We start from the raw sequence: 16,720 nt of genomic DNA, 5'->3' as shown, positions 1-16,720 counted from the left end.
CTTCAACCGCAGGGCTCTCGAAGGCCCTGAAGGCCCCCGGGGAGCTGCCGGAATGCACCTGGGCACCTCCCTCCAAAGGCTGGGATCTAGCAGGTCGGAGGTGGAGCCCGGGGATGGGCGGGATTATCAAGGTCCCCGGGTGGTTTCTGCGGACTTTAAAACCGCTTCATCCGATCACCTTCCCAGCCCTACACGAACAATGTTACCTACACGAACAATGGCTGGCTTCTAGTGCCTCTGAATTTACTGAATTTGGTATTTGAGATGAGGGAGGCTGGCCCCTATCTAGGTGAAAAATCCAGCAATCGGGGAAATGAAACAAGAATCTGAAGGAATGTTTTCAAAGGAGAAAAACTTGACAAGTTTACCTTGCGTCTGGAGATATATTCACTAAAGGCTTAAATGTTTCTTGTAAATAAAGCTCTGTTTTTATAAGAGAGAAAATATGCAATTAGTAACAACCCACGTGCTGTTTGTAACTATTACATAAATTAAACTGCTCTCTGATTTACAGATAACAATGAGAAGGATTGAAAACCAAAGTCAAATAAACGTGACACACTGCACACCCCTGGTAAATTATAGTTAGGACTATTTGAAACCACTTACAAGCACTTTGAGGACGCTGCCTCTGTGGAAAGACTAAATATCTAAAAACGGTTTTATAATCGATGTAAAAATGAGAATATTCAAGCAATTTGATGTAAAAAACCCAAAACCAGCAGAGGTCACCAGAATGCTACCCAGTTCTTATCACCCTTACGAGATGAAGGGTTCATAAAATCCTTTAAAACAATTTTCGGAAGTTAAGACAGAAAATAAAAGTTCTAAGAAACTTTGTCCTTTCAATGTTCTTAAGTTTAATTTTCCCAGATGAAGGCTCAGAACCTGCTTCTGGGAGATCCCTGGAGCGTGCAGAAACTGTTTTCCTAAAGACCCCCTGTGCGAAATTTGCCTCGCTGACGTTTCCATACAGAGAGCATGAAAAAGTATCTTGACGTGACCATTGTTACTACCGGATACCATCTAAGCTCAAACTGTGACTATCCTTCAATCTCGGTGTAACGGTTACTTATACAGCAGAATTCGATAAGGAGTATGTGTCTTGGTGGTAAGTTATACATTCACTTCCTGACGGTGCTAAGATACAGAGCCCGTGAGGACTTTGTGTCCTTGGACTTGACAGAGCCATTATAAATCAAATGTGTCGCTTAGCGGAGCTTCCATGTCACGCGGAATTAAGGAGCCCTTAGCCCTTCAGAGGCTTCCAACGGGTGTCCAGATTCTGCAGCTTCTAGTCACAAAGGCTGCTTATCTTTCCAAGCAGATTTTGAATTAATTAAGAAATTTCTGTCTACTGGTCCCTCTGTTTCTATCCAGGCTCTTCTCCGCACACCCTACAAAAGCCCTTCCTCCATGTCAGTCCAACTGCCTTCCTGAGTCCCGTCCCGCCCTACTGACGGGCCCTCTGCCCGCCCCCGCCCGTCCCTCTGGCACGGCGGGGCTCACAGCCGAGAAATCAGAATTTAAAAGATGGCTCCAGCTCAGAAAAGGTGCTGTGACTTAAAAGGGCTCATTTTTCATGATCTTTTATTCAAATCTTCTAATGTAAGGTTCATTTGTTCTAGGTTTCTCCATTATAAAGAAATAACTATTAAACTGAAGAACAGATCCTTGCTTTTGCTCATCTTAAGCACTCGCCGGCGCGTGGTCTCCAGAGGGACACATCTGTGGGCGAGGAGGGTGATCCCCAGTGCGGGGTGGGGGCTTCGGGCGGGGCACTGGTGGCTCATGGTCCCGGCCTCCCGGAGCACTTGCTACAGCGTCCCCTCTTAAACAGTGGATGGTGTTTACCATAGCAATAGCACACTGTTCAAGATGCAAACAGAAGTAAATGTTCCAACTACCTAATTTATTAAGCAATGAGAAAAGGATCTGCAAAGCTAAGCCGTAGTTTACATGCACGTCTTCCTGGTCTTAAAAGATTTTTAATGCCCAACAGTGCTTACCCCTCCAGGTTTCGATCTTATGTTCCTCTAATTCATAAATCTGGACCTGCAGATAAGAAAAACCCTTATTTACAAATGTTAACATACACAACATAAGAAAAAAATCACTTCGTTACTACTGTGGAGTCCCGAAATTCAGCAGATGGAAACAGTCAAGATGGTGCAGAAATACTGGAAATAGAAATTAGAAACATAGGGTGCTCTACGCTTTTTTAAAGACAAATGTTTCCTAAACTTAAAACATAACAGAGGTGCCTCGTTGGCTCAGTCCGTGGAGGCGACACTTGATCTCGGGGTTGTGAGTTTGAGCCCCACACTCGGTGTCGAGAGGACTTAAAAAACAGAAAATGTTTCATTTAAAACACAAGAAACTTGGGTACTATTTTCTAATAGAAACACTGCTGATACGCTTAAATTTTAACCTATATGCCCATATATGCCCAATTCCTTTTTTCTGAGAACACAGAAAATGTTTCGCATCTCGAATTTAAAAAGGACACATGGGTGCATCGTGCTAACATGAAGCTGTCGGGCCGGTTCAGACCGGACTGTGTCGCCCTGTTTCTCCACAGGAGGAAGAGCATGAAACGCCGAGAGGCTTGAACAGCGTGGTGTGACGCAAAGTCACTTTGGAGTTGTTCAGCTTGTTTCCAATCTCGATGTCAGCCCTATGTCAGCTTCTTAGCTGCCGTTCTTGGCCAAGTGACTGAACCTCTCCAGCTGTCCCCTTCCCAGACAGCTGCACGAGAACCCTCCAGACAGCTTCTGTGAGCACCCAGGAGAGAAGGGGAAAGAGCGTGCCTGGGGGGAGACGGTGGCTCTCCACGTTGCCCCCCTGCGGCCGCCCCGCCCAGCTCAGGGTTTCCAACAGTCCCCACGCCTTAGAGCACAGTCCACGCGTCCGTTCAAGCGTCAAGTCGGGGAGGTCATCCTCTGAACAGCTGAGTGCAGGGACGCACACACGGTAGAGAGGAGCAGAGGTCCGGCTAGGACCTGTCGAGGAGGAAGATTTCGGCCGGGCCCTGCATCGTGAGTGGCTTTACAAAAAGCAGAAAAACCGAGTAAACACCCGGAGAGGAAAGAATTGATGCTGCTGGAGGAACACGGGGGACGGGGGGGCTGGGGACCAGCGTGGCCTCATGCTCACCCAACTGCCCCCCTGGCCGCCGGCCCCCCGGCCTTAGAGACGGGGCGGGTCAGCCCTGCTGGCTCTGGCGGGGCCGAGATGAGCAGCAGTGGCCGCGGCTCTCGCTCAAAGGAAAAGCTCTTTCCGAAATTTACTTGAAAACTATGGTTTAAAAGTTCTGTTTCCATTTTGTGGAAAATCAGCCACAGAAAATTTTATAAAGACGCTACAAAATCTTTCAAGTTTAAGCTCCCCAGCTCACTGAAAATTTAGTAGTAATAAGGTTTGAAAATCACCCAAGGGAGAATTAGCAATTAGCAAATGAGAGACAGATCAATGATGCTAACCCCTGAAAGACACACACACACAGGTCAAGTGGTCTATGCCTGACGTCCTGGACGAGACAGGAAAAGTATCTGGAAAAACAGCAGCCAGAAACTTCCCAAACTGGGTGAAAAACCAACTTACATGGAGACTCAGCAAACCCGGAGGAGGACAATTACAAAGAAAACCAAACCCGGGCCTGTCGCCGCGACTCTGAAGCCCGGAGTTAGAGACCATCTCAAACCAGAAAGAAACGGCGTATTCTACAGAGGATGTGTCTACGGACCTCTGATGGGAAGCGCTGGCGAGAAGCTGCATCTTGAAGGTGTTAAAGACAACTACTAACTCGGTTTCTAGAATGCAGCAAAAGCATTCTTCAAAAATGAGGATGAGGGGCACCTGCGTGGCTCAGTTAGGCATCCGACTTCAGCTCAGGTCATGATCTCACAGTTTGTGGGTTCGAGCCCGGCATCGGGCTCTGCGCTGACAGCTAGCTCAGAGCCTGGAGCCTGTCTTTAGATTCTTCCTGTCTCTCTGACCCTCCCCTGCTCATGCTATATCTCTCTGTCCTCAAAAAAAAAAATTAAAAAAAAATGAGGATGACATAACGATGGTGTCACTGAGGCACAGCTGCAGCGGCCCATCATGGCAGAACCGAATGACACAATGTGGGAGGGACCGCGGAGGGGCGGGGGGCAGCGCGCAGATCCAGAGAGCAGCGAGGCCGGCTGGTTTTAAAAACTACGAACACTTTGCCTTTTCACTCTTCATTCGGGTTAAAACAAAAATAAGGGCAGATTAAGTGGAACTATAGTTTATGGAAAAAGTTCACGTTAACTCTCAACGGACTGTGAAGTTAAAGTCGATGGTGAGATGGGCACAGCAGCCAGAAACATCCCGTGCTGAGAGGCGCGGAGCGTGATCGAGTGGGTGGCATGCTTAGTCTTCAGCTGCAAACAACTAGAAAATGGAAGGAAGTATGAGAAACGACTGTTTGCAGACATTAGACAACAGGCCGGCGGGCCCGTCACCCCCGGGGCGAAGGAAGGCAAACAGACCAAGCCCCACCATCACCACCTCGTTCTCTGGACTGCGGCGCAGGCAGCTGACCCAGCCAGGGCAGGCCAACCTGCTGAGTTAAGGGGACAGGAATCAAAGCCTGGGCAGGTGGAGCCGGGGGCAGGGGGGAAGTGCGGGCAGAGAGCGGACGAGAAGGAGCTCTCCACGACCGGAAGAGAAGGCAGGGCAGAGACCGTGCGCTCTGGGCAGGGTGCTCAGCTGGGCACGCCCAGGGTTAGAGGACACGAGGCCAGGCCTAGACGGGCCAAGACGCTGGTCCTGACCAGGCAGGATGGAGAGTCCTCCCTGGGCAGGACGGAGAGTCCTCACTAAGCCACCGGGGATTCCACCGAGATCCCAGAGGTAAGAGAACCAATCCAAAGATGAACACGGTCACCAAGCTTGCAAACCAGCCCCCCTGTAAACATCTGAAAAGATGCTCAACGTCATCAGCCATCCGGGAAATACAAACCCAGACTGCAAGGAGGTCTCGCCCGTCAGGAGGGTGAAAATAAACAGCACCAGAAACAACAGGTGCTGTGAGGATGCGGAGACCAAGGAACCCTGGCGCACTGCCGTGGGAGGGCTAACTGGTGCTGCCAGTGGGGAGATCGTGCGGAGGGTCCTGGAAACGTTAGAAAGAGCTACCGTAGGATCCAGCAATTCCGCTCCGGGTAATTTCCTGGAAACCCCTCCTCCACCCACCAAAAAACCCAAATACTAATTTGAAAAGATACGTGTGTCCCTACACTCGCTCCAGCATGATTTACAATAGCCACGACCTGGAAGCAATCCAAATGTCCATCCACAGACGAATGAACGAAGAAAATGTGGCGCATGGGCACACACACACAGAGGAACCGTACTCAGTTATAACGAACAAAAGTTGCCATTTAAATGCGACCTCGAGTGAAATTCTAGAGAAATAAGCCAGAGAACGTGAAATAAAGTGCAAAAAGCAGAGAAAGACAAATGCTCCATGATTTCACTCATATGTAGAATCTAAAAATCAAAGAACAGAAATATCCTTGCAGAGACAGAGAACAAGCCGGTGGCCACGGGGGGCGGGGCGGGGGGGCGGCGGTAAAGTGACAAGAGAAATGGGTGAAGGGGATTTAGAGGTACAAACTTCCAGGTATAAAACCAGTAAGTCACGGGAATACAGTCAATAAAACTGTAATAACTTTGTTGACAGACGATGCAACCAGACCTAGTGTGGTGACCAGTGTGCAGCGTGTAAACACACGGAATGACTATGTGGCACACCTTAGGCCAACACTGTGTTTCAATTGTAATAAAAAAAGGAAAACTCTGGGCTGCATATTTAGACAACTGGTTTTCTAGCAATTCTGATTTAATAAACTACTGCTGAGATTTTTAATACGGGGGTTGGCTGCATTTTATCAAAATAGATCCAGTTAAGAATCATATTTGTGTTGATTTTGCTAGTTCCGAGGCAGACATGTGACCACTCTAAAGAAAACCAAGGTCCACCTGCATTGGTAGTATTTAAGAAATCAGACACGTCGTGTGAAATAGATACAGGATATTTAACAAAACCTTTGGTGGCATTTAGTTCTAAGAGTATGTCTTCTGTCTTTATTTTGTTTTATATAGGAATTTAGTTGTTGGGTAATATTAACCATAACATGTAAAAAGAATATTAATTGAACTGCCTTTTGACCTTTCAGATACCCAAAATAGCATTAAAGAAAAAAATGACACAATTCTGTCCTTGCTCACCCTTGCCACCCAACCAGACACAAACCACCCTCCCCCCGGCCCCGCTCCGGCAAAGCGGTCGACCCCCCCGCCCCCCGCAACAAAAACCAAGCAGGCGGGTAGAATCACAAGGATCACAGTGTCAGATAAAGGCCTTGTGCAGTTCTCAAACGAGGCTCTTAGAAAACAGCTGGACCAGGGACCAGGGACCAGGGACCAGGGACGAGGCAGTTCAGCCACTAAAATGAACCAGGTGTGGCCTTTTTATAACAGGCAGAACAATGTCAAAACGGAGCTTCTCTGATTTTAAGTTTTACTTCTTTGAAACCACAGAGTACATATCGTTCTCGTTCGAAGAATTTAGGGGGTCCCTGTGCGAGGCTGACTCGCCTCGAGAGGCCCGGGAAGGCCCGCTCCGTGGCACCGGCACGTCCTGGGGCTGCCACGGACCGCCGCCTGACCAGCTGGGCGAGGGGCCGCGCGGTCACAGCGCCCCACATGCCTTCCACGCCCTTCGAGATCATGAACTCAGGACCGGCGGCCCCCGCAGCGCCCCTCGAGTTCTGTTTGTAAAACTCCACCCACTCTCCCCCGCGTGCGCACACACACACACACATCCCCGCTCACTCGGCTCCAAGGACGGACACAAGGACCGCTGGCACTTACCATGGGCGACTTATAGTATCTATGCAGTATGTTTATGAAATCTGTAATTGTTAGCATTCCTGCAACAGAGAATCGTGTGTTAACTGTAAATCTGTGAAAAATTTCAAACGATACGCAAACCTGGATGATTTAATAGAAAAGCTTCTTATGTACACTTTAAAGGTATCAAGCCCAGTGTGCTGTATTACTTAGAATGATTCGCCTGTTAATTATCTACAACAAACCAAGGAAAGTGTAGCTGAAAACACCCCTGACAGCACAACGGGAGCGACCACGTGTTTGCGGATCGAAGACGGAGAATGTAGTGATGATCATAAGACATCACAAAAGACGTGCAGCTACGTGTAAATAACTTAAAATACTTTAGATTAAGACAAACTATTCCCTAAGCCTGAGACACAGGACATTTCTGGGGGCAGGTGGAGTGTCTCCGGAGACGCATTCTACGAACAGTGGTCAAGTGTTTATTTAGTGCCTATTTATAAGTGCGGCAAGCGGCCCGGCTACGTGCCACACGCCAGGACCGCAAAGATGAAGAAGGTACGGAACTTCTCCTTCAGGAAACTGTAACCTGGGGGAGGGGGGGTCACTAGACCTGGACTTCAAAGTGCTGTGAGGCCCACGAGAGAGACCACGCTCACGGTCTGCCGGGAGGGGGGAGGGGAGAAACAACGGGTTCAGACACCGTAAGTTACAGGACATTCCTGACGGGACAGCAGTGACGCGGCCCAGGCGTCAGTCGGGTCTGTGTCGCTTCATCTGCCCCGTCGATAAGGTGCCCGGCAGAGAAGCAGGGACGGCCCACGAGCCAGGTGTCTGGGCACAGCGGCCCCCGCGGCCCGGCTCACAGAACACCGGAACTCCCCGGGCTCAGAGGCACATAAGGTCCTTCGGGAGCCAGAAGGTAATGGATCAAAAGAAACTGTATGAATAAATAAATACGAGAAGGAAGCTCCCAAGGAGCAAGTACGCGTTTCTGGATTTCCTAGCAGCCCCGCCTCAGTGGGGACGTAAGAGCCGGGAAGTTCTTGCACTTGGCAGCAAGTTTTCTAGGCTGGACTCCAAGCCAGCGTTGATTACAATTCCTCAGGCTTTCTGGCTGTAAGACGGCCGTTTCGGATCGCCCCCGGCCCCCCACTTACCTACAAAACTCTGCTGCTTGCTCTCCCACAGCGGCGCCGCCCGGACGCCATTGGCCACTAAGGCGAAGAAAGCCTTTTTCACCTGGAGACACACGGGAGAAAGAAAACAGGCTTTAAGTCCACGTATCGGGGGAAAATACCTTCCGCTAACACAACCGACTGGATCTCAGCGGTCACCTTCAACGGTAACTTCTGTGTGACGGGCCGAAAGGAGGTGAATTTATTACCAGCAGCAAAAAAATGCTTCCGCATGCTATTTTAAGGCATACAGGGATGGGAGGTTTTTTGAAACTGAAACAATGCAAGTCACTTCAAAAAAGTTTATTTTTACATGAAGACTTTGGCACACATAGAGACTTTACATATTTTAAGCCCTAGAGAAGAATTAAATTAGAGCGCAATTTCTCCTCAATGTGGTTGTTAGTACGTTTGAAAACACTGGAGTGATACCAAATGACTTGACATGAAAATCTGTTTTTCCTATGTCAATAACAAAGCAAACAAGTGTGCTTTCTCATTTCCCGGAGGCTGAGAAAGAAAAGGTAGGAAACACGTAATATACATGTACTTTTATTGTGGCCCTGGGACAAACATTCGGCCTGTGCCTGTCACAGGCTGGGCCCCGTTCACATGTGGCATCTCTGGAAATCACCCCAACAGGCCAGCTCCGGGACCCCAAGCCAGGAACGGGCACCAGAGCGGACGGTTCTTTAAAAGCCAAAAGCTCAGGGGTGCCTGGGGGGCTCAGTCGGTTAAGCGTTCATCTTCGGTTCAGGTCAGGATTTTGTGGTTCGTGAGTTCAAGCCCCGCGTCAGGCTCTGTGCTGACATCTCCGAGCCTGAAGCCTGCTTCGGATTCTGTGTTTCCCTCTTTCTCTGTCCCTCCCCCGTTCACTGTGTGTCTCTCTCTCTCAAAATAATAAATAAACGTTAAAAAAGAAGCCAAAAGCTCGGTGTTGAAGAGGACTCTCTCGATCCCAAGGGCAGATAAACACGGGCAAACTGCGCACCTCTACTAATAACCAAAGAGGTGAAGGTGGGAGCAAATCTGAAGTATTATTTAGAGCCGCTGAGCAGGGCAATATATTTCAGTGACAGCATCTAAAGCAAATGCTGCTGTGAGACTGTGTGCAACCCCGTAAACTGTGGTTCTAGGCTTCAGCTCTATGGAGTCACAAAACTATCCACACTGCTCGTGTGCCAGCCTCTTCTGCGGAAGTATGGAGTCACCCTAGATTTCAGGAGTAGGAATCAGAGGTGTTCAATGTCGCATTGTTTCTGATATTGAAACTGGGAACGAAATCTGCCCCCACAAAAGCAAACGAATTAAGTACTGGCATATGAAAATGAGAAAAAAGCATCAGATAGAAAAATTAGGAAGACTGTGTTGAAGTTAAAAAAAAAAGAAAAGAAAAGAAAAAGGTTTATGGCAGTGAAAACCACAGCCTATAAACTATACACTGTAATTATATAAAATATGTGCTTACATGGAAAAGATCAAAGAGAAATAAACAGAAAATTAAACTATTATTAAGGAGCTGGGACAGTGATGCTGTTGTTTCTTAAAAAAATTTTTTTATAAAGTTTATTACCAAGTTGGTTTCCATAAAACACCCAGTGCTCTTCGCCACAAGTGTCCCTCTCCATGACCATCACCCCCTTCCCCTTCCCCCTCCCTCTTCAGCCCTCAGTTTGTGCTCAGCATTCAAGAGTCGCTCATGATTTGCCTCCCTCCCTCTCCCCAACTCTTTTCCCCCCTTTTCCCCTTCCCATGGTCCTAAACCTGTTAGGTTTCTCCTTTTAGACCTATGAGTGACACATATGGTATCTGTCCTTCTCCGCCTGACTTATTTCACTTAGCATGACTCCTTCTAGGTCCATCCACATTGCTACAAGTGGCCAGATCTCATTCTTCCTCATTGCCATGTAGTACTCCATTGTGTATATACACCACATCTTCTTGATCCACTCATCCGGTGATGGACATTTCGGCTCTTTCCATGATTTGGCTATGGTTAAAGGTGCTGCTATGAACATTGCGGTACATGTGCCCCTATGTGTCAGTACTTCTGTATCCCTTGGGTAAATCCCTAGCAGTGCTACTGCTGGGTCACAGGGGAGTTCTATGGATACTTTTTTGAGGAGCCTCCACACTGTTTTCCAGAGCGGCTACACCAGTTTACATTCCCACCAACAGTGTAGGAGGGGGTCTCTCCACATCCTCGCCAACATCTGTAGTCTCTTGATTTGTTCATTTTAGCCACTCTGACGGGTGTGAGGTGGTATCTCAGTGTGGTTTTGATTTGTATTTCCCTGATGTTGAGTGAAGCTGAGCATCGTTTCATGTGCCGATTGGCCATCTGGATGACCTCTTTGGAGAAGTGTCTGTGTTAAGTCTTCTGCCCATTTCTTCAGTGGATTACTCATTTTTCGGCTGTGGAGTTTGGTGAGTTCCTTGTAGATTTTGGATACTAGCCCTTTATCCGATATGCCATTTGCCACTATCTTTTCCCATTGTCAGTTGCCTACTAGTTTTTTTGACTGTTTTCTTTGCAGTGCGGAAGCTTTTTATCTTGATGAGTTCCCAATAGTTCATTTTTGTTCTTGATTCCTTTGCCTTTGGGGATGTGTCGAGTAGGAAATTCCTGTGATTGAGGTCAAGGAGGCTGTTTCCTGCTTTCTCCTTTAGGATTTTGATGGTTAAAAATTTTTTTCATGTGGCATAGTTTTCTTTTTAACTAAGGAAGTAAAAATTTCTTCCCCCACCCACTGTATTCCAAGCCTGGTAGCGTACCAGTGAAAAGAAATGAGCGAATTACAGAAACCCAGGGCTTTCTGCCAGACTAGGGTTAATAATTCAGCACCTGGTTGTGTCCCCCTTGGGACACGTCCTGCCTCTGTTTGGCACGATTCCCATGGGGGCTCGGTGCACTGAGACGGAAACGGATGGCTGGAGGCTGGGTGGATCTCATTCACTGTGTCCTATAGGTCTCTCGGCCCCACCAGGACCACTCCGCCTGGCAGCAGAGGGCAGGGCAGAGGACATGGAGGTGCTGAGGGCCAATCAGATGACACGGGACAGAAGTAGCAACCACGTGGCATCGCAAACTGATCAAGTATTTTCTGAGCCAGAGCTTGTATGGGAGAATCCCAAAGACACTGTCGCTGTTTGTGTAACCACATGGCCCCCAGGGTGGTGCACTGATCTACGTGGTCTGCTCCCTCTACCCGGATGATTCTCTGGGGGTCCCGGAGAGTGGTCCTGGAGAACATTCTTGAAAAATATGGGGGCAACATCACAGATAAACAGATTTTAAACATTAAATTATCAACTTAGCTTGTTTTTCTCAACAGCACAGAGCCCCCCCATGCAGGGCTCGATCTCATGAACTGTGAGATCATGACCTGAGCCGAGATCCCGAGTCGGAAGCTCAATGGACTGAGCCCCCCAGGAGCCCCAGGAAAACCAATTTTAAAATCATTCCTCGACATCGTTCATGACACCCCAAGTGGCCACAGCTGTTGTGAACTCATTCCAGAAGGTTCCAAGTTTGGCCAGGATGAAACAACTGCACAAGCCAGACAAAACAACCGAATCATGCTCGAAGGCCCCAGCATGCACTGTGCGGGCAAGACTCGAGCAGCCATGATTCCCGAGGAAGGCGCATGTGACGCGGGCTCCACATTCATCCTGGAGGTTTTCTGGGGGTGTTTTCCGAACCCTCTTCACATAGGTGCATCTCAACCGAAAGCTGGATTCTGGCAACAGGAATCAAATAAACTCCAGGCAGGTTAGACACAAACAAAACCACACCTAAGCACACATCGCAGACCAGATGCTAAGAGTCAGAGGCCAAGAGAAAACCAGCTGCAGGAAAAAGACGTACAACTGTTCTCAAAGAGGCTACGAGCCCGAACAGCCCAGCAGGGCGCCCACTTTTCTCTCAACCGTAAGGACGCTTCCTTCGGAAACACAAAGTCTCGTTTCCGTGACTCATCTGCTACCTGAAAGCCCTTAGCCAGCCCAGCCCGGAACTGCTGTGAAGTTGCCATGTGTGTCCAAAAGCCAGCACCTGACTCTGCCTGTGGCCGGTCCCCCTGTGGGGGCACACAGGCCGGGACACGGAAGTTAGGCACTGACAAGGTGAGCAGACTTCAGTGAACGCTGGTGCTGTAGGTCAGCGGCGAGGTAGACAGCGAGAAGGACCCCTGGGGAGGCAGCCTCCCACGGCAAAGAGGAAGAACTTAACATGAAAAGTGCCATCGCTTCTACAAGAGGCGGCAAAACCCCTGGAAAGTAAGGAAAACACGTAAATAAAACACCTGCCCTGTGTTTTCAATGGGTGAAATTCCCATTCCAACTAGAGTCTCACTTCCGCTATGCGGGTCCTCGACCCTTGCTGAACGCTGGCGTTCGAGTTCCACGACGGGACCAGGACGACGTTCTCCTCCCAGGTGACGGTGGGAATAACGGGGCTCATCGTGAAGATCTCGGCCCAGTGTCGGCGCCCAGAGCCGGACAGAGTAAGTGCTTTAAATGGCCGCCCTACAGGGATCCAGCCAGAAGTGGAGAAATTCCACCCACGTGCACCGCTGACATGTCCACACAGCGAGGATGAGTCCCCGCCTCTGAGGACCCAGGACCACGCCACAAGGTGGACGGCTTCGCGGGGCCCCGGGAGGGAGGGGCCTGCCTGGGGCTCCTGTGGTCTGGCCGCACCTCCTTCTAAACCTTGGCTTTCTCAACACCACGTGCACGGAGCTGAGGAGCAACTGAAAACCAGACGTAGAAAATTCTTCACAATGACAGAAGGCACGGGTGATACCAGTTAACCCATAAATGGATAAAGAGCAGACGGGCACCCTCTGGCTCCGGTCTGCAGGACAAAACTCTTGGGGGGCCTTGAGTACCTCTGAAAATTTCTCTTCAATGGATACACGATTTGCTCAAAGTGTCGGTTTTAAAATTCACTTTTAATAGGATTTTTCAGGCGACCAGTTGTTGATAATTCGGGAAGACAGAAAATAAAATTTTAATAAAGAAATGATTTCTTAAAATAGTAACGTCCCAAGAGATCCAGGCAGTCTGATGCCAAGTAGCACGTCTGTGTTCCCCCAAATGGGAATCGGGTTCCTTCGATGCCTCTGTTCTCTATAGTTTTACCCCGATTTTCAGTAATGAAGCGGATTGTGAGGCTTTTAAAATAAATGCTGATGAACAGCTAAAGCTCTTTAAAATTGTCCAATCTGGTTTTGTACTAAATTTTTACACTGGGACTTGTCTAGTAGATCTTTAAAAAAAATGTTTAGTTTTTGTGAGAGAAAGAGCCACAGAGAGAGGGAGACACAGAATCCAGAGCAGGCTCTGGGCTCCGAGCTAGGAGCCTGAACTCACAAACTGTGAGATCATGACCGGAGCTGAAGCCGGACACTTAACCCACCGAGCCCCCCAGGCGCCCCGGGGCCTGTCCGGTGGACTTAACACTACCCACTGGCGGCTCTCGGTCTCCGACGCGCCGCTGCCTGAGGAGGGTCCAGCTTCCCTTGGGTGAGGTGTCCGAGCCCCTCTACCCCCAGCCGACACACTTTTTTTTTTTTTTTTTTTTTTTTTTTGCTTCTGTGTCACCACGTCCCTTCTCCTTCAAGGAAGCCTACCTTCAACTCTACCTGTTAAAACCCAGCTGACCTTTGACTTCTAACTCCACAACTAAACCTCCCGTGTCGCTGCAATCAAAGTTGGGGTTCCCGTCTCTCTGCTCCCACAGCACCAAATTCGTATCCTTTCTGCGATTTCCGGAGTTTTCCTTGTGTCTCCTTAAGCTTAAAAATGGCAGAGTGGAAACATTTCTGACAACTTTTCCTCCTGAAAGGTTACCCCCAAGCTCTAGGGACCATGACCTGGAGAAGGGATGGGCCGGGGGGTCCGCAGGCCGGAAAGCAGATGGACGGATTAGGGAAGCAACATGACCGCACCGGCGACCTCGGACAATCGCATGCCACGCCATCTTTCACATTATCGCTCACTTGGCTAAATTTTAAATTGAGAAGACAGTCCACTCCTTGACAAGGGAAAGGCCAGGCGGGAGCGAAAGAAAACACAGGTCTTACCAGCCATCGCTCACTTTTCTGCTGGTGGAAACCCCAGGGTCGGGGATGGGGTTCTTGAAAAAGTGACTCGCCTTTCAGGGAGTGGGAACGAGGGTGAGGCGGGCTGATCTGGCGCTTTATCTGGGCACTGAGAGTGCCCAGCGGCGTCACCACAGAAGCATGCAGCCACAGTGGAAGAGACTTGTGTCCTGAGGTCACTGCCTGCCTGCCAAGCTCCCTGGACGGTCACGTGGTGGACGCCTCCCCATCCTCATTGCGTGCGTCAAAGGGTCCCAGGGCCTCAGGGGTTTGGAAGAAACCTTGAAGGTTACCTGAAGTCAATCTGGCTAAGTCACAGGGTAGAAGATCGATCGATTTACAGAGGTCAGCTGCAGTTCCAGACGATGACAAACACACAGTTGGGAAATGACATTACACACACACAAGCCGTTTCCACGGTCCTGAGGCCTGCGCAGCCCACAGTGAATGCGGGTGAAGTGACCGCAAGACACCAGGTATCCTCTGAAGAGCCACAGGGACAAGCTGCTGGGAGGGACAGTGGACCAGGCTGCGGGAGGGACGAGGAGAGGCCCGGAGCGTGGGGCAGAGCTGGCCCCGTCTGGGCACAAGCCTCCCAGGACGGTCCCGGACGAACTGCCGGAGGCTGGGGCGAGCTCACAGGGACACCTCCCCCGACCTGAGTTGTGCTGTGGGCGGGGGAAGCGCACACCTTTGCCCTCGACCCGCCCTGGAAGGGGTTCTGCCTTCCCGGGTTCTCCCCCAGTCCCCTCGCGGAGGGGGGTGTCCAGGAGCCCAGGAATCCCTAGCTCAGTGGCTCTTCCTGGGAGCACAGGAGAAGACTCCTGTGTAAGGACTTATGCACAATACGACACTAGATGCCCAAGCGTATATATACTTATTACACTGGATGTAATCTGATCATTACTCTGAACGTATCGTTTAGGACTTTTCACATACAATTGCAAATCATGTTGGTGCAAAATGAGCTGTGACAAGTGCAATTTTAAGACCAAAATGATCAGGTTCAAGTTTTTCTTCTCAAAGAGATCAATAGAGTTCTCTCCCAAGAGATCATCTCCCTTAGGAATTTTTTTCTTTTTAACCAATATTATTTCAAATTAATTTATCACCCATTCTATGAAATAACAGGATATACTGAGGGAAGCAGTACAGTTTAACGGCTAACAGCTCAGGCGCTAACACGCGAGACCCCATCTCTTACCAGCTGTGTGGGTTAAGTTATTAAATTCTAGAATCTGTGGACTAAACTTTGTGATCTGTGGACTAAACTCCTTGGCTCTAAAACGAGGATCCTTATCTGGAGGAAGAGGTTGGTGGTGGCATGTTCTTTCCACGGCTGCCACGGGGGTGGGGGGTGCCCAACCGTGGAGCACAGCATTGTGAGGAACGTGGCCCAGGCAGAGAGAGCGTGCGCTCGTGTCGCTGGACTTGAATTCCCCGAGTCCCCGCCAACGGCGCCCACTTACTTGTAACGTTGTGTCAAACACCACGAGCTTGGAACTGGTGGGGACAATGTCGTAGCACTTGTGTGACTTCATGAAGCGCATGTAGACGCCGCTTTCCGAGTCTTCTGCTGGAAGGAAAGAAGAGAGGCAGGTGTCAGTGGTGACGAAGGACCCTCCGTCAGCTGAGAAGGACGTAAGAAAACCCTGCAGCCCCCAGGCTTCATGGGGGCCATGAGCGGTTTTCCCTGCAAGAGCGAGAAGGCCAAGACCTTCACTCGTGCTGATGCTTTCGTTCAACACTGTGAGGAACGCCCTGCCGGTGCGGCGAGGCAAGGAGAAAACCACAGGTGTGCAGACAGAACAGGAGAAAGTGAAGCTGTCTGTCTTTGCAGACTATATGACCTTTTTTAACGTAGAAAATACCAAAGAATCTATAAAAAAAGTTCCCAGACCTAAAAAAATAAACGAGTTTAGCAAGGTCACGGCACAGTATTAATAAAAACAAACACATACTTACAAATAATTACAGAACGTACATAACTGCTCAGTGGACATATGGATCTACACAAGGAGACAAAGTGCTGAGAAGAGTAGCCATGTGGATGTACACGCAGATTACTGAAATCCTGTAAATGTTAATGACAGTCGGTAAAAGGGATGGCAATGATCCGCGGGGGTCACGGCATACGGCATCGCCGGGGATACGGGACAGTGCGTCGCGGGGGTCACGGCATATTTATAATGTGGGAGATTACAGTGTATTTGTATCGTGGGCGGCTTCAGCACAGTTATACCGTGGAGGGGGCATGGCATATTTGTATGATGGGGGGTTACAACACATTGCATCGCGGGGGGTTACGGCACATTTATAACATGGGAGATTGTGGTGTATTTGTATCAGGGGTTACAGCATAGTTACACTGTGGGGGGGCACAGCATATTTATATCATGGGGAATTACAGTTATTTGTATCGTGAGGAGTTACAGAATATTTATGTCACAGAGGTTACAGCATATTTGTACCGTGGGGGGTGACGGCACACCTGTACCGCGGGGGGGGTGACGGCACACCTGTACCGCGGGGGGGGTGACGGCACAC

The 16,720-nt window shown here is 49.4% G+C and overlaps 1 protein-coding gene across 1 annotated transcript in view; it reads right to left on the bottom strand.

Moving 5' to 3' along the window:
- The window catches only part of PRKAG2 (protein kinase AMP-activated non-catalytic subunit gamma 2), a 237,386-nt gene that overhangs the window by 13,205 nt on the left and 207,461 nt on the right, over positions 1–16,720 (bottom strand). The window contains exons 7-11 of the mRNA XM_029954381.1: positions 15,643–15,746; positions 8,049–8,130; positions 6,907–6,965; positions 2,010–2,055; positions 369–423 (exon numbers count right to left, since the gene is read on the bottom strand). Coding sequence (XP_029810241.1) covers positions 369–423; positions 2,010–2,055; positions 6,907–6,965; positions 8,049–8,130; positions 15,643–15,746 — 346 coding nt within the window. The remainder of the gene's footprint in view (positions 1–368; positions 424–2,009; positions 2,056–6,906; positions 6,966–8,048; positions 8,131–15,642; positions 15,747–16,720) is intronic.

Source organism: Suricata suricatta, chromosome 2 (assembly GCF_006229205.1).
Source record: "Suricata suricatta isolate VVHF042 chromosome 2, meerkat_22Aug2017_6uvM2_HiC, whole genome shotgun sequence".
Lineage (NCBI taxonomy): Eukaryota > Metazoa > Chordata > Mammalia > Carnivora > Herpestidae > Suricata > Suricata suricatta.
This window is presented reverse-complemented; position numbering and strand designations above follow the sequence as displayed.